We start from the raw sequence: 19,991 nt of genomic DNA on the forward strand, positions 1-19,991 counted from the left end.
CCAAAAATCTCATCAGAATGCTATTTCCAAATGGTTGTTTATGTAGGTTAAATAATGGTGATGGTGAAAGCTTAGAATTCTGTTTTGAAATACAGGTGGTTGGTTACATTAGATCCTAGAATGCATGCTTTTCTTGGGATGTAGCTACTATTGCATGTGCAGAAAAATCATACACTGTTCTGCGTGTCACAAATAGATCTGAGCTGAGTAGAAATGAATATTAGGAAATTCCAGGATTTCACAAAATATAAATTTTCTTTTTGACAAAAAAATAGGGTTTATTTTTTAAATCTCTGAACTAGTTTTAATAATATTTCTAGCAAAGTGTGTTTATCGATTGAATTTAAATCAAAATCTCAGATATGGAAATGGAAAACACCACACCACCAAATTAAAACAATTATAAAACTTATCAAGTTATTCAGATGTAGTACAAATTCACCTACTTTTAGCCACCTAATAGTAATGAAATGAAGTCGGGGGAGGAAGTTAGAATCACTATCACATCAACTATCCAATGGTGGTGGAGAATCTAATTATTCAGAGAAAAGAAAGGGACTTTCTTTTTCTTTGCTAAATGAGATAATTTGATGAATCAGTAAAACTTGTTTAGCAATGAATGAATCCACAAGTATGTGTCAAGTGTTTGGAAAGCATTGCTTTCTGATAGTAGTCATGAGCTATTCTAGAGAAATATGAATATTAATTTTTTAAAAATCCAGGAAAACTCTGGTATTCTTTTGTATTGTCATCCATAAAATCCAGTTCAGATCTATTTCTTTATGATGTGGATTATGCCATGTTATTAGTACCAATACTTTAAATTTAATCCTCCCTTTAAAGTACATCCTTGGAACTTGACTGACTTCACTTACTGTATATACAATGGTAATTTTCTTAGTCCATGGTGATGATCTTTCTTTCCTCTCCTTCCCCATCCCTCAACCACCCCACCCGCCCTCACCCTTTTAATAACCACAGCACAACATGCCTTTTTGGAGGATATCAAGTCATTCAGATCTCTTGGCTCTTCATCAAGCATTGGAACTAGAGTATTTGTAACTGTGTTCTATTGTTGAAGATCCGTTTTTTTTTTGTTGTTGTTGTTTGTTTTTGTTTTTTTTTTTAATTTGTATCTCAAGTACACTGAATTTTTATGTGTGATTCAATGCCTCTGGCTTTACACATATAAATTGTCTTAAAGGATGAAATCACATTTGGAATGAAAATTCCAGAAGGAAGAATTCAGATTGCTGAATGGAGTTAAAACTTTAGTGCTACAGAAAGGAAGCTCTATGGTCTTATTTGTGCAACACTTTAATGAATTATAAAACTGTGGAGGTTGCTGGTACACATCGAATGAGCCTAACTGGAGTTAAACAGCTTTAGCAAAGAACTCTTATGTTGGCAAAGCAGCAACACACATTTCCCGTCTGACAAAGTGGTGTTCAACAACATTCCTCAATATGGGATATATTCTCAGCACTGAGGTTTGAATTAGACTTTAGCCTCCCTAACCCAGAAAATCTGAATTGAAATGCACTCAGACTGTATAATGACAATTCTGTCTAGATCTGTAATTTGTGTAAATTATTGATGAAAATAATTTACTGTGACTTTATTAGCAGCTGACTTTGGAAATGGATGCAATTTTTTTTTTCTTTTGGGGGAGGAGGGGTGGGAGAAGGGAGGGGAAAATGGGAATATAATATTGTCTCTTTTATAAGTTTGGCAAACAGAATGTGCATACTGATGTGCTGTGCCTTAAAGATAAGACAAGACAGTGTTTGTGTGTTAAGATGTAAACTTTGGTTAAAATCTCTGTAGATAAAGAAAAAAAACTTTGTGATAATTCTTGACATGACCAAATTTCAAATTTAAGTTGTCAGAGCTCAAGACCGAATCAAATAATAATTAAATATTTGTTGCAATGGGGGGGAGGGGAGGGAAAAAAAGAAAGTTTGTATTTTTATTTGGATTCTGCATAATTCCACTGATAGTATGAGGCAAAACAATAGCTCATCCAAGCATAAGTAGAAAGTTTGGGGGTGCAGCAGCTAGGTGGAGCAATGGATAGAGCACCAGCCCTGAAGTCAGAAAGACCTGATTTCAAATGTGACTTCAGACACTTAACTTCCTGGCTCTGTGACCCTGGGCAAGTCACTTAACCTCAATTGCCTCAAAAAAAAAAAAAAAAAAAAAGAAAGAAAGAAAGAAAAAAGAAAGAAAGTTTGAGGGAGATGGCAATGATTTTGGGGACCTTTGCTTTGGAAGTGGAATAGATGTTTAAGTCTTGAGCAAACTCTCTATATTTTTGCATGAGAAAATCAAGGGCCATATTCATGGTTATTTGCACTGTTTTGAGTTTAAATTTGTTAGGGATGTGTGTCATGGAGGAAAAACCACCCTCATGAAAAACCAATATTTGTTACCTAGTAATAGGTCTCCTGATCCTGTTCATGGAATGAGCTGAAATTGAAAAGAAAAATAAATTTGTATTCTCCTTCCCCCAAAACAGGATTAATCCAATAGTTTAAGTAAGCCACGTGCTCCTAATAAGAAGTGTTCTCTAGGAAAAGTAAAACTGTGTGAACTTCCCATAGGGCAGTATCAAATAATCATTATGTCACACTGATCGTGGCAATGTTATTTTATTAGAGTCAACCCTGTTCTTATATATTTTTTCATTTATTTTCTGACTTTTGAAGGCTTGTGTGTTTACCCTTTTCTATTTCTTATCAGTATTGTAACACTACAAGAATCCCCCTCATTTATGCCTGTGTGCTTGCATTGTTTTCATGAGTGACCCAGATTGATAATTCAGTAGAGTTTCTCCTGCTGCTCTCTGATGGTTTTCCCCTAATGATCCTTATTTCAGAGTCCTAAAAAATCAAAATGTCTGGGTGACTCTTGTACCCACAGTTCTTTGTTAAAGTATGTCCACTGTCCAACCATAGACATCATCCCACCTAACCATGCGAAGTCTAAGACTTATTATGACTTTTGAAATTTTTATAGCAGCAGACTTTCATGGCTTAGATAATGATGGCACCCCAGTCTATCTACCAAAATATAATTTTTAGAAATGTTCTTTGAAAATACTACACTGAAAAGCTATCCTTTGTCTGTAGTAACCAAAGAGAAAATGAAACCATCCTGTCTTATATAAGACTATCAAGCCATTATAAAACCTGAACTCAAGCTTTGAATTATATACAATTTTTGTCCCTGACACAATAAATCTTTTAGAGTCAAGTTGAGAAAATTCTACACAAGTTCTTGGATTGAGACAGTATAGCAAAGTCAAACTATTTTACTCAGCATTAAATCAACCAACTGAGTATGTGAGAGATTTCATGCCCTCTTATCTAGTTATAAGAACTTCAAACAATTGCTCAGCAGATATCCCTGAAGGATAGTATTCTAATGCTACATCACAAGTTTGTATTCTTCACCATACTAAGAAAGGAATTCTAATGTTGCCAAACTACTGGTTCAAAAAGGAAAGTCCGTTGGAATGGAAAAGAAACAGAGAGTTTGGGGCACCTATAATTTTGGTTTCATGTGCATCTTGTTTACTGAGAGCCATCAGACCAAAGACAAGGATAGCAACAATCTGTTTATCTTGTTATACCCTTAGGTAATTAAACAGGGCCAACTCAGCCTAATGAATAGGACTTTGAATATGTTTTAAACTATTAAATTTATCTTTCCTATCAATCATAGTCAAAAAACACTTCCCCATCCCTAATATATAGACACGCGTGTGTATATACATATACACAGACATATACACAAAGGTCCCCTTTCTAATCTGGAGGAGGGAGGGGAGAAAAAATGTTGGCAGTTGCCATACACTATTTAAGTATAGGATCTTGTGCCTTATTATGACTACTTTGAATGACATTCTATAAACAAAATGGATTTTCAGCTACTGTACAAATATGAACTTTGTATAGTACTAGAAATAATAACCATGTTTAGTGTTGCACCTGAAGAATATTAATAGAGTATAATTTTAGTAACCAAATATAGGTAGTCAGTACCTTAGGATATGGAAGTAAGCTAATTTACACAGTAAAATTGAATAAATCAAGGCCAGAGGTAACATCATTTAGAAACACATGCAATTTTACACACAGAGAAATAGGTGACAAATGTCACTCTGAATTTGATTAACTTAGAATCTCCTAAAACAAATATTCAAAATAGCTGCCACAGCATGTTCCCCTATGAATTCACTTCCCTCTCTGCACATTTGCTTATGACAAGCCTACATTCTGAGTGAATACGGTTATTTAGTCTCTGTAAGGGAAAACAAGCATTGTGAGCCAAAGCTGCATTTTGACTCCCAATAATAGAAACATTTTGGAAATCATAACTAATCAAAATCAAGAATCTCTGTCATGTATTAGTAAGATAGTTTATATTGGGGCCTACATAATTTAAAGAAATGTAAATTAATATTAAAAGCTTGTAAAAATATGTACATCTTTACTATTTCTCAATAAATACATTTGGAAATGTTGTCATTTTCTGCACCTTCCCATCTTGCAGTGTTTATTGTGTGCATTCATATTAATCTGAAAAGCTGGAATCTCTAAAATTTTGCAATGTAAACTGAATATAGGTTTCTTTGACATATTCCAATTTTCTTATCTCTTTAGCTGAATCATGGAATCCGATGTTTGTAATGAATTGACATATAACTAGCAAAATCTCATTAATTCATAGTGATTAGACATGTCCCTATCTGAATAAGTGAAGAGTTATGACTTGTAATTTTTTTCAGAGAAATATAGTATTGCTATAATTAGATTTTCTAATGAAGTGAATTTTAAAGTATACTCTTTCCTTTTTGGCATTCATGAAAAGGTTCTCATCCACAAATACAAATATACACATACTTCCTTTGTGCCTATAAAATTCCTTGAAGAAATTTCTTTAAGGAATAAAAACATTTTACTATAAATTATTTGTATTTAAGAAGATATAGCTGGAAAAAATTATTCTCCTATATTGTTTAAATATTCCCCTTACAAAAATGTTTGCCCTATTAATTTCTTTAGCAAACTATTACTTTATAGATAAAAAGACAAATTTCAAATCAGCTATTCCAAGTTTTTCTCAGTTGCTGAGTTAATGAAGACCAAATGAAATAGCTTTAATTGAATTTAAATGGTAATAATGCTAATAGTTCAATATACTTACACAATACAGAATGCAATCATATATTTAAATAATTTTTTTAATATAGTTATCTGTTCCTTTTCTCCCATTCGCCCTCCCTTTTTTGCCCATTAAAATTCTGTCTGGTAAAAAAAAAAAAATCTCATTTCCCATATGAAGAGACTTATATGATCAAAGTATATAAAGACAGGTGCCATTTAGAAAATGTTGATAATGAGGAAGAGTAATAGAGGAGTAAACATGATTGGATCCACTCATCCCAATTTTTTAATCTAAACTGAGTTTTTTTTAACTCATTATTTATGAGGGTTATTTTTAAAATGATAATATTTATTCAACAAAATAATACATTGAGCAAAAAATGTGTTGTTTTCCATCTATTAAACTCCAGGCCTTCAAAAGTATATACCACTTCTGGAATTTTTCCAGTTTGTCAAGGAACTTCCTGAGATATAATGCCTAGATGGGATGTGCTTTGTTTGTGTTTTATAAAAGCATAAAGTGCTTATCCTGGAAGAGACCTCTAACATCATCTAGGGAAGGGGCATGATGGAGTAAGACAGAGGTGTCAAACTCTTGGCAAGTGACTACCAAACTCCATTTTTTTATTAGAACCATATAAAAAATATAATTGGAAAGTGTTTAACAAAATAAAAATACAACATAGATAATGTTAATGTGTGGTTTTCTAAGTCCATATGCAGCCTATAAGAAGCCATTTCTATTTGTTTGCCATCACTGGAATAAAAGAAAAAGTTTGGGGTGAGAATTCGTCTTAGAAGTCTATCTTCACTATTTGATTAACTATATGATCTTGGACAAATAACTTGCCTTGCCTTGAGTTTTCCCTTTATTAAAGAGTTAGACTGTGTGACTAGTATCCTACCTGTTTTCCCCTCCCATATTTCCTGAGGAGTAGCATTCATTCTGAGTTCAAAGCCCTATGGATAAGTCTACTTGCTATCAGACTTACCTGATGCTAAAGTGTGACTCACCTGCTGAGATATTTCCAAACACCAACTTCTAGCCCTATCTAGATTTCATTTTAGTCCAATAACAAGGATTTATTGAGTACTGATTCTGTCTCAGGCTCTTTGCTATGCCTTGGAGATACAAAAAGGTGAAAGACAATCCCTGCCTTCAATGAACTTACAATCTAATAGACATGCTCTCTTCATTACTGAACAATTGGAACTGGTTTGAATCATCTCATTGTTGAAGAGAGCCATGTCCATCAGAATTGATTGTTGTATATAGTCTGGTTGTTGCCGTATATAACAATCTCCTGGTTCTGCTCATTTCACTTAGCAGCAGCTCATGTAGGTCTCTCCAAGCTCCCCTGAAATCATCCTGCTGGTCGTTTCTTACAGAAGAATAGTATTCTGTAGCATTCATATACCATAACTTGTTCAGCTATTCTCCAATTGATGGGCATCCATTCAATTTCCAGTTTCTAGCCACTACAAAACGAGCTGCCACAAACATTTTGCACATGTGGGTTCCTTTCCCTCCTTTAAGATCTCTTTGGCATATAATCTCAGTATTAACACTGCTGGGTCAAAAGATATGCACAGTTTGATAACTTTTTGAGCACAGTTCCAAAAAGCTCTCTAGAATGATTGGATTTGTTCACAGTTCCACCAACAATGTATGTTAGACATGCCTATTAATAATAGGCTCACAGACATGTCATAAATTAGAGATATTCAACAGAGAAAAAGTAGTAGCATTAAGGAAGACCTCAGGATTATAGATTTTGAGATGTAAAAGATTGGGGGGGGGCATCTAAATGAATCCCTGATATTACATATTACTAAATACTACTACTGGCTCCTACCCAGACTATCCCACAGTTTATGGATGCTGATCTTCCAAGGTCCAACCCTTCCCAGTGATGACAGCCCATGTTATAGCATCCTATATAGTAAATAGATGCTAAAGTAGCACCTTTCTACTTTTATATGATTTGTATGATGGTTATTTTTAAAACTTGCTTTGTTTTTCATTGCAGGTATCACTTAGGAGTAATTTAGCATATAATATGAATGATCAAGATAAAGTTTGAAGATGTCTGACAAAATGGGATTATCATAATTGTTCCCAGAAGATGTCACTTTGGAGGGTAGTTTGACTAAGGAGAACTTTTTTCTTTCCCTTGGAAGAGTAACTAGAGCCAATTATCACCAACCCTCTATCTCTTCTCATTAGGGATAGTTCAAGGAATTCCAGCCTCTACTCCCCTTTCTTCTCTCTGAGATAGAGAAACCTTAAAATTGAAGACCTTTCTGTGGAAGAGGGGAGGGAGGGAAGAAAGAAAGGAAAGACACAAAGAGAGAGACAAAGAGAAGACAGAGGAGAGAGAGTCATCTTGACCTTAGGGCAAAAGACCCAAATTCACAGTTTTTTTCTATTTTTTCTTTTTTTTTTAACTTCTTTTCTATACAACAATAGTAAAACACTATAACATATAGAGATTATTAATAAAATGCAGAAAAGTACTGATTCTCAATATTTAATCATTAGGCTAGAAATAAGGCTTCCCAACTGGTTAAATTCTACACAGTAAAATATCCACTGACTGTCCTAATCTCTCCCATCACATATACACACATATACCTTATAACAAAGACAATAAATCAAGTCAAAATTAGAATTATCTTTATCTAGACAAACCATTATCAAAGTATGAAAAGCTATCAAGCAAATTCAAAAGGGCAGAAAAACACTTCATGGTAAATAATGTCACCTAGTTGTAGGCAACAACAAAACAATGTTTGGGAGTTATCCAGGACATGCATTGTTCATTGATTCCTGTAAGATTCCTTTAATAAATGAATCTCAAAAATGGTGGAATGTCACTATAATGTTTTTGGTCATTTCTTGTGCAAATTATCTTTCATTTGCTTTTCCTGCTTCTGGGCCCATTACTTTTTTTCTCCCTGGCAGACTACCTCCAAACTTCCCCAGCTGGCATAACCCCATGTTACTCCAAAGAAGGAAAGAGATAATTTCTGACTCTTTTAGGCCTGGGAATGCAACTATTTGAAAGGCTGGATTTCATTTCCCAGGAGACCCATGCTGATATATCTTAGACATTTGCTCTCCCTACAGATCTGTTTCCAAAGTACTGATGAGATATTGTTTGCTTTATAATATAAATTGAAAAATAGACAAATTGTTCTCCCTCCAAATCATACCCCTTATTCTTCCTGAGAGACCCTACAAGATGATAATCAGTTGCTAAATCTGATTTCTTTCTTTACCTCTCTATCCATACCATCTCTACCATCATCTAGTCCACCATTCTACTAATTCTCCCTCTTTCACTTCTCTCCCTTCCAATCTATCATCCATCCAATTGCCAAAGTGATTTTTCCAAAGAATGAGTCTAGCCAAATTGATCCCCTGCTCAATCAACTTCAGTGACTGCTTATTACCTCAAGAAACAAATAAAAACCTCTTTGTTCAATATGTAAAGCTCTTCACATTTTATATCCTTCCTATCATTCCAATATTCTTACAAATTACTTCTCCTTACTATTATCCAGACTGTTATATTTGCCTGTTTTCTAGTTCTTAGACACAATGTTTTATCATCCATTTCCATATCTTTGAGAAAACTGGGTTCTAAACCCAGAAATGGGATGATATAGAGTAGGCAAGAGAATTTATTGGGACCCCACTCATGAGATTCTGGATTAAGAATCCTTAGACTATGGGGACTCTAGGAAGAAAGCACTTAACTATCATTTGTATCACCTCACCTAAGAAGACAGCTTTGGAGTTCAGAAGGGAAATGTCATTTTATGTCATTTTTCTTGCAGGGAATTTGGGTATCAGCTGGATTTTCCCTAGGTTTCAGCCAGGAATGAAAAATTGTAAAGGAAAAAAAAAAAATCATGTAATCAAGAGTAGGGATCTAGGAAGGCATGAGATGTATGAGTGAATGACTACACTGGTAACCAAAAAAAGGTGTTTCCCAAGACATACATCCCCACTCCACAATTTAATCTACATTTAAGGAATAGAGAAGTATATTCCTGAAGATTGGGAAAGGGAGCCTTATGCATCCAAATCCATTTCAATGAAGTAAAACTAAATAACATCAAGACAAAGTCTAAGCAAAAGGGCATAAGCAAAACAGAGAAAATACAACTAAGGGCTGGGATTAATCATAAAGGACTAAGCAATTTGAGAACCTGCTAGGTAATGCAGTAGAGAGAGTGCAGAAAGCTTCATCTTCCTGAGTTCAAACTTGGCTTTAGACACATAACATAACTTTCCTCTCAGTAAAATGAGCTGGAGAAGGAAATGACAAATCATACCAACTCCAATAGATTTGCAAAGAAAATCCCATATGGGATCACAAAGAGTCAGACATGGCTGAAAAATAGTTTGTTCTATTCTTATTATAAACATGATCCCTATAATGTGCTTCTCTGGAATTCTTCACAGCCAATTGCCTTGCAAATAAATAAGAGACTAGAATACAGTTATTGGGTGTAATGTCTGGGCTAGCTCTCTGGAGGACCTCAAGATCAGGAAAAGTCCTTGGTCTTAGAGTGGAGAAGTAGAGGAGGCAGGAGAGTTGGCTTGTGGCAGATCAAAGATGGAGTCTGGACTCTGGAGTCTGGAGCCTGAAGTCTTCTCTGGCTGAGAGCTGTGGATGAGAGGCTGAGAGCTGTGGATTAGAGCTCTGTGGCCGAGAGAGTTCTGTGTCCCAGAGAGATCTGTATCCTTCGCTCTGCCCTTAAATCCTTCTATATGATTACCTCACTACCCCACATTAAGCATGTGCAGCCATGCTGTGAATTCAAGTATACTTTTTCAGAGTTCCTGCCCCCTACAATAGGGAATGAAGGAAAAGGAATGAAGGAAGTTTGGGAGAAAGGAGAAATAAAGGCTGCTAGATTCAGAGCTGAAACGAATTTGGGAGGTTATATAGTTCAATCTCCTTATGTCACATAAAATTGACTTTCCCAAGATCACAAAAGAAATAGATGCAAAGCTTTGATTTGAACCAGGTCTTCTGACTACAAATAGAGTATTCTTTCCATTAAAATCTACTTCTTGATCTTTGTAGGCTTCTTCTCTATTCCAGAAGTCCTAAAATTAAAAAAACCAAGTCCTGTAAACAGGAACAATGTTATTTCTTTTTTTCCTTTTAATTAATTTTACTTTTGATTTATGGAATGAAATAAGAATTCCCATAACATAGTACAATAAAAAATATGATTATACCTGAAACTGCAAATCTTCTATGCACAGCTTATTATTCTTTTCAAATATACAACAAAATTACTATGTATTTTTTTATTTTTATTTTTATTTTTTATGTTCTATCTATCCTTTTTTTTTTTCCTTTTTACTTATTTCCACATGAGTTATGTTGGGAGAGAAAAACCAGAAGAAAAGGAAAAAAAATATGAAAGGAATAAAAAGAAAAAAGTGAAAATAATATGCTTCAATCTGCTTTCTCCATGGTTATCTCTTTGGGTGCAGATGACATTCAAAGTTTATTGGAATTGCCTTGAATCACTGAATTTCTGAGAAGACATAATTCTGTCATAGTTGATCATCATACAATCTTGCTGTTGCTATGTACAATGTTCTTCTGGTTCTACTCACTTCACTCAGTATCAGTTCATATAAGTCTTTCCAGGCTTTTCTGAAATCAACCTATTCATCATTTCTTATAGAACAATAATATTCCATTAGTTCATATATCATAACTTATTCATCCATTCCCCAGTTGGTGAGCATCATTCATTCTTCAATTCCTTGCCACCACAAAAAGAGCTGCTACAAACACATGTGGGTCCTTTTCCCTCTTTTATGATTTCATAGGGATAGAGATCCAGCAATGGTACTATTGGATCAAAGGGTGGGCACAGTTTATAGCTCTTTGGACATAGTTTCAAATAGAGCAAATTAAATTATACATTGAAGTGTAGGTAGGTACCTGAAGTAGGTACCAGTGAGTCAAGACCTAAACTCAATGGAAAAAAAAATTAGGGTTACTAGTGTTGTGGGCTACAAAAGATCTATTAAACTTCCATAACAAGGTTTTGAATAAAAAAGCAATATAATTGAATCTGTAAATGAGGTAGATTAGTCTGATAATTGTATAAAATGTGTATTGGAATGGGAAGAAATATAAAAGTTGAATGATACACCAACTGTTTGAACTGAGTCAGTACAGTTTAGAGGAAATGTGACTGAGATGCACTTAGTCTGCTACTATAAAAATGTGCCCACAAATCCAAATCCTTCCAGGCTTTTTCTTGCTATATGACTTATAGAAATAGGGTCTGAATCTGTCATTCCACTAACACAGAGGACTCCAGATGAGAAAACTACTTACTGCTGTAGCTCAGAACTTTCTTTGAAACTTATATTCTTAGATAATTCCCTAAACCACTAACAAGTCAGTGAAATCAAATAAGAAGTCAGAAATGTCTAGAGTCACATGTACTGATATGTTGGGGGAAGTCTTGAATCAAGATTTTTCTGGATCCAAAGCTAGCACTTTTTTTCCTCTAAAGTACATTGCCTTCCACAACTTTAACCAGTATCTTTCCATTAATTCTCCATTGCTTTTTTTTCAGTCTTGTAACAATTTTTGTGACTACATATTTGGTGTTTCCTTGGCAAAAATTTTGGAACAGTTTGCCATTTCCTTCTCCAGCTCATTTTATAGATGAAGAAACTAAGGCAAAAGGGTCAACTGACTTTGCTTAGGGTCATACAGATAATAAGCATCTGTGGCCAGATTTAAACTCAATTTTTCATGACTCCAGGTCTAGTGCTTTATCTACTGTGCCACTTTATAGACCCACCTAATGCACTGCAGGCTGTCCTCTAGTCCATTTTATGTCTGGGAGGGTGGGCATAGGGTCAAAGTGTGTGGGGAGTTTCCAATGAAACAGCATTGCTGACCTCTTACTATTTTTCATACTTAGATCAAGCCTATCTCCCTGCACCAAAATCTCAAGTAAAATAAATAAAGTGTTAATAGACTCTTTTCTTCAAGTTGACATGATCCTATGGTGATAGTTCAAGCTTTTTTTAATGCCTCCATAATTAAATTACTCTGGCCAAATTCATATGTAATGTCATTAATTTCCAATAGATGACCACATAGAAACTAAGACTATCTGCATTATTACATATTATTGACACAGGCTAAAATATATTTAATTTCAAGTATTTCTGCTGATATGGTCAGAAAAAATGCTAATAGGGGCAATGATTTGTTTCCTATGGATGCCATGGAAACTCTACTAAGGCTACTAGCTAGTTTCTTCTCTTGATTTTACCATGGATTAAGTAAGCCCTCTGGGTTTAAAACTCTGAGGAAAGAAAATGTTTAGATTCTTTCATATACTTTCACTTCCATAGATTTTTTCCTGAGAGTGTTCTCTTAGTGAAAATCACAGGCAATTTACATCTATTTGAAAATAGACACATCACTTTCACTTATTTTTCCAAAAAGTACAAACCATAAAAGTACTCCACTAGAAAATCATAGATGATTTAGTCACTTAATTTTGGACAAAATGACAAATTTCTAATACATGGTTTACATATTTCAATAAGTCTAATTATATATGTGCCAAGCTAGTTATATGTGGCTCAGTTGATTCCATTTTTTTTTTTTTGGTAACACTCAAAACACCATATCTTGGGAAAAGAAAATACAAGTCCTAATCTTTCCATTGGACCAGCTAAACATATTGACCTTAGCCAGATCTTAGTCATGCAGCTTTTTATTTATTTTTTTTTATTTGCAGCTTGGTAAATCTGATGCTTATTGGCTTTGAGAACCACAATGAATACCAGAGTAGAATCCTCAAATTTCATAGTTGACTCATGGGGCAAAAGAAGCTTGATGATGGCAGAGTAAGCAAGTTTGTTCGTTTTTGGAGCACTCCTCTTAGGATTCTAGAGTTATCAATAGAATTATAGCATTCTGGTGTCAAAAGATGATCTATCACCAACAAAATCCAACAGTAAGAGATACAAAGAAAAATTCCATTCAAAATAACTGTCGAAGCATAAAATATTTGAGAATCTATTCACCAAAGGAAAGTCAGGATTTATATGAGCACAATTACAAAACACTTTCCACACAAATAAAATCATTCTTAAATAATTGGAAAAATATTAAGTGCTCTTGGATAGGCCAAGCGAATATAATAAAGATGACAATACTCCCTAAACTAATCTATTTATTTACTGCTATACCAATCAGACTTCCAAGAAAATATTTTAATGATCTAGAAAAAATAACAACAAAATTCATATGGAAGAATAAAAGGTCAAGAATCTCAAATGAATTAATGGAAAAAAAAATCAAATGAAGGTGGCCTAGCTTTACCTGATCTAAAACTATATTATAAAGCAGCAGTCGCCAAAACCATTTGGTATTGGCTAAGAAATAGATTAGTTGATCAGTGGAATAGGTTAGGTTCACAAGACAGAATAGTCAACTATAGCAATCTAGTGTTTGACAAACCCAAAGATCCTAACTTTGGGGATAAGAATTCATTATTTGACAAAAACTGCTGAGATAACTGGAAATTAGTATGGCAGAAATTAGGCATGGACCCACACTTAACACCGTATACCAAGATAAGATCAAAATGGGTCCATGATTTAGGCATAAAGAATGAGATTATAAATAAATTAGAGGAACATAGGATAGTTTATCTCTCAAACTTGTGGAGGAGGAAGAAATTTGTGACCAAAAATGAACTAGAGAACATTACTGATCACAAAATAGAAAAATTTGATTACATCAAATTAAAAAGCCTTTGTACAAACAAAACTAATGCAAACAAGATTAGAAGGGAAGCAACAAACTGGGAAAACATCTTCACAGTTAAAGGTTCTGATAAAGGCCTCATTTCCAAAATATATAGAGAATTGACTCTAATTTATAAGAAATCAAGCTATTCTTCAATTGATAAATGGTCAAAGGATATTTGACAATTTTCAGATCATGAAATTGAAACTATTTCTACTCATATGAGTGTTCCAAATCACTAGTGATTAGAGAAATGCAAATTAGAGAAATTTTCAGACAATTTTCAGATCATGAAATTGAAACTATTTCTACTCATATGAGTGTTCCAAATCACTAGTGATTAGAGAAATGCAAATTAGAGAAATGCAAATGATGAATGTTGGAGGGGATGAGGGAAAACTGGGACACAGATGCATTGTTGGTGGAGTTGTGAATGAATCCAATCATTCTGGAAAGCAATCTGGAATTATGCCCAAAAAGTTATCAAACTGTGCATACCCTTTGATCCAGCAGTGTTTCTATTGGGCTTATATCCCAAAGAAATACTAAAGAAGGGAAAGGGATCTGTATGTGCCAAAATGTTTGTGGCAGCTCTGTTTGTAGTGGCTAGAAGCTGGAAAATGAATGGATGCCCATCAATTGGAGAATGGTTGGGTAAATTGTGGTATATGAATGTTATGGAATATTATTGTTCTGTAAGAAATGACCAGCAGGATGAATACAGAGAAGCTTGGAGAGACTTACATGAACTGATGCTAAATGAAATGAGCAGAACCAGGAGATCATTATATACTTCAACAACGATACTGTTTGAGGATGTATTCTGATGGAAGTGGATTTCTTTGACAAAGAGATCTAACTCAGTTCCAACTGATCAAGGATGGACAGAAGCAGCTACACTTAAAGAAAGAACACTGGGAAATGAATGTAAACTGTTTGCATTTTTGTTTTTCTTCCCGAGTTATTTCTACCTTCTGAATCCAATTCTCCCTGTGCAACAAGAGAACTGTTCAGTTCTGCACACATATATTGTATCTAGGATATAACTGCAACATATTTAACATATATAGGACTGCTTGCCATCTGGGGGAGGGGGTGGAGGGAGGGAGGGGAAAAATCAGAACAGAAGTGAGTTCAAGGGATAATGTTGTAAAAAATTACCCTGGCATGAGTTCTGTCAATAAAAGTTATTATAATAATAATAAAAAAGATGATCTATATTTCAATTTTATTCTTTCTATGTTTTTTGGACATTCTTCAATATCACCTTTTTTATTTTCAGGGCCTTTGATTTGATTTTTATCTAGATAGGGTCATAAGTATATGATCTTAAACTTTTTGAGAGACAGTTTCTAAGTAATTAATCATTTTATTAATAATGCAAACATTTTGTTAATAAAGGGGTCATTGTTAGTAAAGAGGACATTCCTGAATGTCAAAGACTTTTCATGGAACCCACTCAACACTTATATACTCTTGGAAAGGTAGGTTTTTCTGAGGAGAACAATAGACTTTGACTATTTAGCAAGTAATGCAAAAGAATGAAAATTATAATGATGTGTGGACCTATTCAAATGAGAGACTAGGTAGGGAATGTGACTTTGATTATGTCATTTACTTCCAATTCACCCCTAGAATTGCACAATTTAGACAAAGGATCTATTTTCCCCACCCAAATCTGAATAGAACACAATGAACCAAAATTTCATCTTAAATTAAATAACCTTGTAAAGTTAAATGGAGTAGCAATATTGAGATTGAGAAAAATATTAATCCTATCTATTGTCATTAGTATTGGCCTTCATAGACTGTCTTGAAATGAGGACTTTAGGAAAAAGGGAGAAAACTCTGAATCTCCGGAAATCATTGGTTATTAATCATTTCTCACAAAAAAAAAATCAATGTAAGATGACTCAAATATAATCTATTTTAAGGATTCTTAATCTAAGGCTTGAGAACTTTAAAAATGTGTATTAAAAAAAAAAACTATTTCAGTAAACTTTGTTTTCTTTTGTAATATCATGTATTCTATTTTTTTTCATTTCAAAACTTTATTGAATGACTTTTACCAGAATGCCAAAGAGGGTCTAGATGTGTGGGTCAAAAAGACTGGAGAGATCTCTAGAAGCAAAGCAAAGTTTATTATACGATTCTCGTGAGAATCGGGCATCCTATCCATCGAGCAGATAGTGGAAGAGAGGAAGCACCCTAGGGGGCAAGGTCGCTGCTTTTAATCCCTAACTCAAATTCCCCTCCCACCACTGACCCCCATCCTTATTGGCTGAGGATCTTACATTCTAAACACAGGAACTATCCAAGAAATTGAACTTGACCAATAAGTACATAGTTGCCCATATTTGGAGACAATAGTTTCATTCAGCCCTGGAATCAAAACTTGGATCCATTTGGTCCCAGTAAATCTCTCCCTTTAATAAATTATTAAATACTCTCTAATCTCTATCTTGCTCAGTTTTTCTGGCATTACAATATGATACAAGGATTCTCTCTGTGTCTCTGTTTGTCTGTCTCTTTCTCTCTCTTCCACTCCATTCCCTTCTTCTTTCTTTCCTTCTTTCTGGATTTGGTATAGGAGGAATGAAAGGAAAACTACAGTAAATGTTTGATAATTTAAAAACATACAAATCAGGATTATATGACACACAAAAAAAGTCAAGAATTGTGGACCAATCTGATGTGGTTAGTGGCAGTCAGAGAGTTGTGGGAACCCCTTCTGATCAATGCAGGTCCAACATGAAAAGAATTCATGAACCCAAAAAGTTTGAATGACAAAGGGAAGTTTTATTGTTGGCACTGCAGAAACCAGCTTTTCTAGGAAGACAGACTTCTGAGTGACAAGGTCCTGGCAAAGATATAACCAAAGGTTTTTGTTGGAATCCTTACTAACTGTTAACTAATTAGAGTTGATCTAATCTTACAAGAAGATGTTTTGGGCAGAACCTGAAACAAGGTACTAAGTAGAACTAATTAATACAAGGCTTGTGTTCACACCTTTACTCATTGGAGTTCAATGAGTGGATACCTCCCTTGAAGCTCTTTGGGCCAGAGAGCACTATGGGAGAAAACCCATAATCCCTCTCTCTGGAAGGAGCATAAATAGGCCAATGGGCCAGTCGAAGAAGTTCTTCAGAGGAAGACGCTACAAGTCGAGATTTCACCAGAATGACATGAAGACTGGAGCTGGCTGGAGGCTGAAGAAAGCAGAGGCAGAGGCTGAAGGACCAGACCTTTGGATTTAAAAACATTTGGAGAGAGCTCTTGGAACCAAGCAGAGAGATAGGCCTCTAAGCTAACCGGGCTATATTGGAGATAATAAAAGATCTGAACTTTTATCACCTGGCTGCTTTTTGAGAAGAAAAAGATCACAACAGGTTTTCACTAAGAAGAGGGTCTCTTACAGCAGGAAGGAGTCCTGGTAGGCAGCTATGCCAAGGAGAGAGGTTCCTTGACAAGGCATAATCCTGCTTCAGACATTCTGCAAAAATGTGAGTTTAAAATTGTGTTTTTTAATAGGAAATTTGAGACTGAGGTTTCAATTGAATGAGATTCCTTCAATGTTGTCACTACCCCCAGGCCTAAATTTCCAATTGAATAAGACCACTTAAGTTCCAGCTACTAGGAATGGTCCTGGACTAATTTTCAGCTCAGTAGAGAATACAGCTAGTCTCCACCAAGATAACAGAATGAAGCCACTTCATCTTGATTCCCTGAGGCGGGCCTCTCCCAGAGGAGAGTTTCTCAGAATTCACCCCCATGACTTCCCCAACTACCATAGTCAGGGAAGACAGTTTCAGGGTCCCCCCTGTCAAATCCAAAGTCTTTATTTTAAAGATGAGGAAATTGACACTGAGAACAGATAAATGACTAATCCAAAGTACCCAAGTTGTATGTATTAAAACTGAAATGGAATCTAGGTTCTCTGATTAGAAATTAAATGTTTTTCCCCTGCACTACATGGCTTCATGAGTTCTTTTCTTGAATTTGTTTCTGTCCTTGTGGGCCCAGAACAGTTCCCTTATATGTTTATACACACATGCAATACATATATTAATATATATATACACATATATAATATATATGTATGTCTACATACATTTACAGATATGCATATATACACATACCTTATATAATTTTATATTTTTACATTTATTTTATTCACTTTATTTTAGATTTACTTTATATTTACTATTATATGCATTTATATATTATATACATTATACACATATACAAATATTACATACATCTCATATGCATGTACACTTATGTGTGTATATACATATATATGTGATATACATTTATATAATGTATTACACACATATATCTTACAGACAATACTTTGTTTTCTGCCAAGATCTGGTTGCCCAACTAGAATCTGTTCAGTAAGTCCAATCAGACTATGGATAAGGATTGTATCCAGAATTTGTACCTGTTTGGGTTGGAGGCTAGAGGGGGTTAATTTGATTTGGTTTTTCAGGTTTTCTCCTCCCAATGCCTCAAGTTCTGTTCCAAGAAACCTAAAACAGGATTGAGTTGTACTTGTTATACGTAATAAAAATGTAAATAGCATTGAAAAATATATTTAACTGTAAGTGGAAAAATAAATAATATTTGCTTAAAAATATAAGTAGTAAAAATGATGACAGCAACAATGAGACTAGTTTGCTTCCAACCAAATGAGCCTCAGTGAGCTGTAATCTGAAAGATTCTGCCTTAGCCCAGAATGAACCTATTCTCTGTACCTTTGTTGGTTCTATTAATTTAATTACATCTGAACAGAGAATAATATTCTGATATTGCCATACTCTGACTGAATGACTTCACTGGCCACTGCTTACCTGTTTCAAATAAAGTCTGTCATAGCCAAAGAACTACTTCTCCACTACAATTTGGGAGGCAAACTTTTAAAAATTTCCTGCAGTATTTTCACATCATTATTGCCTTAATTTGTGAGTTCTTCATTTGGACAAGGATTAGAAATCCTGGAGAATACTTGGAAGACATGAGGCACGAGTGAGTGTTACACAGATCACTGCCACTTTGCCCCTCTTCTACTGCTTGCCAGGGCCAAGTCCCACTGTACCCCAAACAAGGTACTTGTCAAGATTCACACTTCCTTCTCCTTTCCAAGAAGAATTTCTTTAGTAACTAGAGAAATTAGTAAATAGAGTTCCAGACTTAAGGCAAGAAAGACCTAAATTAATACATTGTCTCCACCTATTTATTAGCTCTGTGGCTTTTGATAATAGCACTTACTTCACCTGAGCTGGTTTGCCCTTCTCTAGACAACTTGGTGGCCTCTTTTATTGGGGTCTTACCATATTGATGTAACATCAATTTTAGCCCTCAAGTAGCTCAAGGGATCTACCAGTCTCAGTTTCAGAAGGAGAAGACATTATAAGGGTGTGTGTTAGCACCACACTCACTATAAATAGTAGCTATTAAATACTGCTATGATGATGTAACTTGTTTTCCCTTTAATCTTTGAGAGGGGCCCTGATGTAAACTGTGTCCCCTTTAAGAGGGAAGAGTTAGAAAGGCCCTGATGTAAACTGGCAAGTAAGGGTGTCCTGAACCTCAAACTCTCCTGGCTTCTAGGAGGGGCCACACCCATTCATGAGGGTAACTCCTAATCTCATTCAATTGGAAGTCAAACTGTTCCCCAGCTCAGCGCCAGGGACAAACCCAATAAAATCAAAGGCTTATCAATCTATCTTTGCTAATTCCTAACAGGAGTTTGCCTGCTAAGAAAGCGTTTTCTCAGCGTAAATAAACCCATTCTTTGCCACAAACTTCATGCCTGTATTTATTGGGGTTTGCAAATTCTTTCACAAAGTCTGTCATGGGCCAAGGGGATCCCATTTCTGTTAGGGGATCTCTCAACCTTCAATTCTCACACCTCAACAATAGGACTCAGACTAGGTCAATAGACTTGCACAGATAATAGTTTAGATAGATTAGCATACCTGGTCCACCT

At 35.0% G+C, this 19,991-nt stretch overlaps 1 protein-coding gene across 1 annotated transcript in view; it reads left to right on the forward strand.

The window, feature by feature from the left end:
• Positions 1–4,546, forward strand: part of EYA4 (EYA transcriptional coactivator and phosphatase 4) — a 356,489-nt gene extending 351,943 nt beyond the window's left edge. Inside the window, exon 20 of the mRNA XM_051997785.1 lies at positions 982–4,546. Coding sequence (XP_051853745.1) covers positions 982–1,062 — 81 coding nt within the window. The 3' untranslated portion in view covers positions 1,063–4,546. The remainder of the gene's footprint in view (positions 1–981) is intronic.
• Positions 4,547–19,991: the final 15,445 nt, after the last annotated feature.

Source organism: Antechinus flavipes, chromosome 4, assembly GCF_016432865.1.
Source record: "Antechinus flavipes isolate AdamAnt ecotype Samford, QLD, Australia chromosome 4, AdamAnt_v2, whole genome shotgun sequence".
NCBI classification, from domain to species: domain Eukaryota; kingdom Metazoa; phylum Chordata; class Mammalia; order Dasyuromorphia; family Dasyuridae; genus Antechinus; species Antechinus flavipes.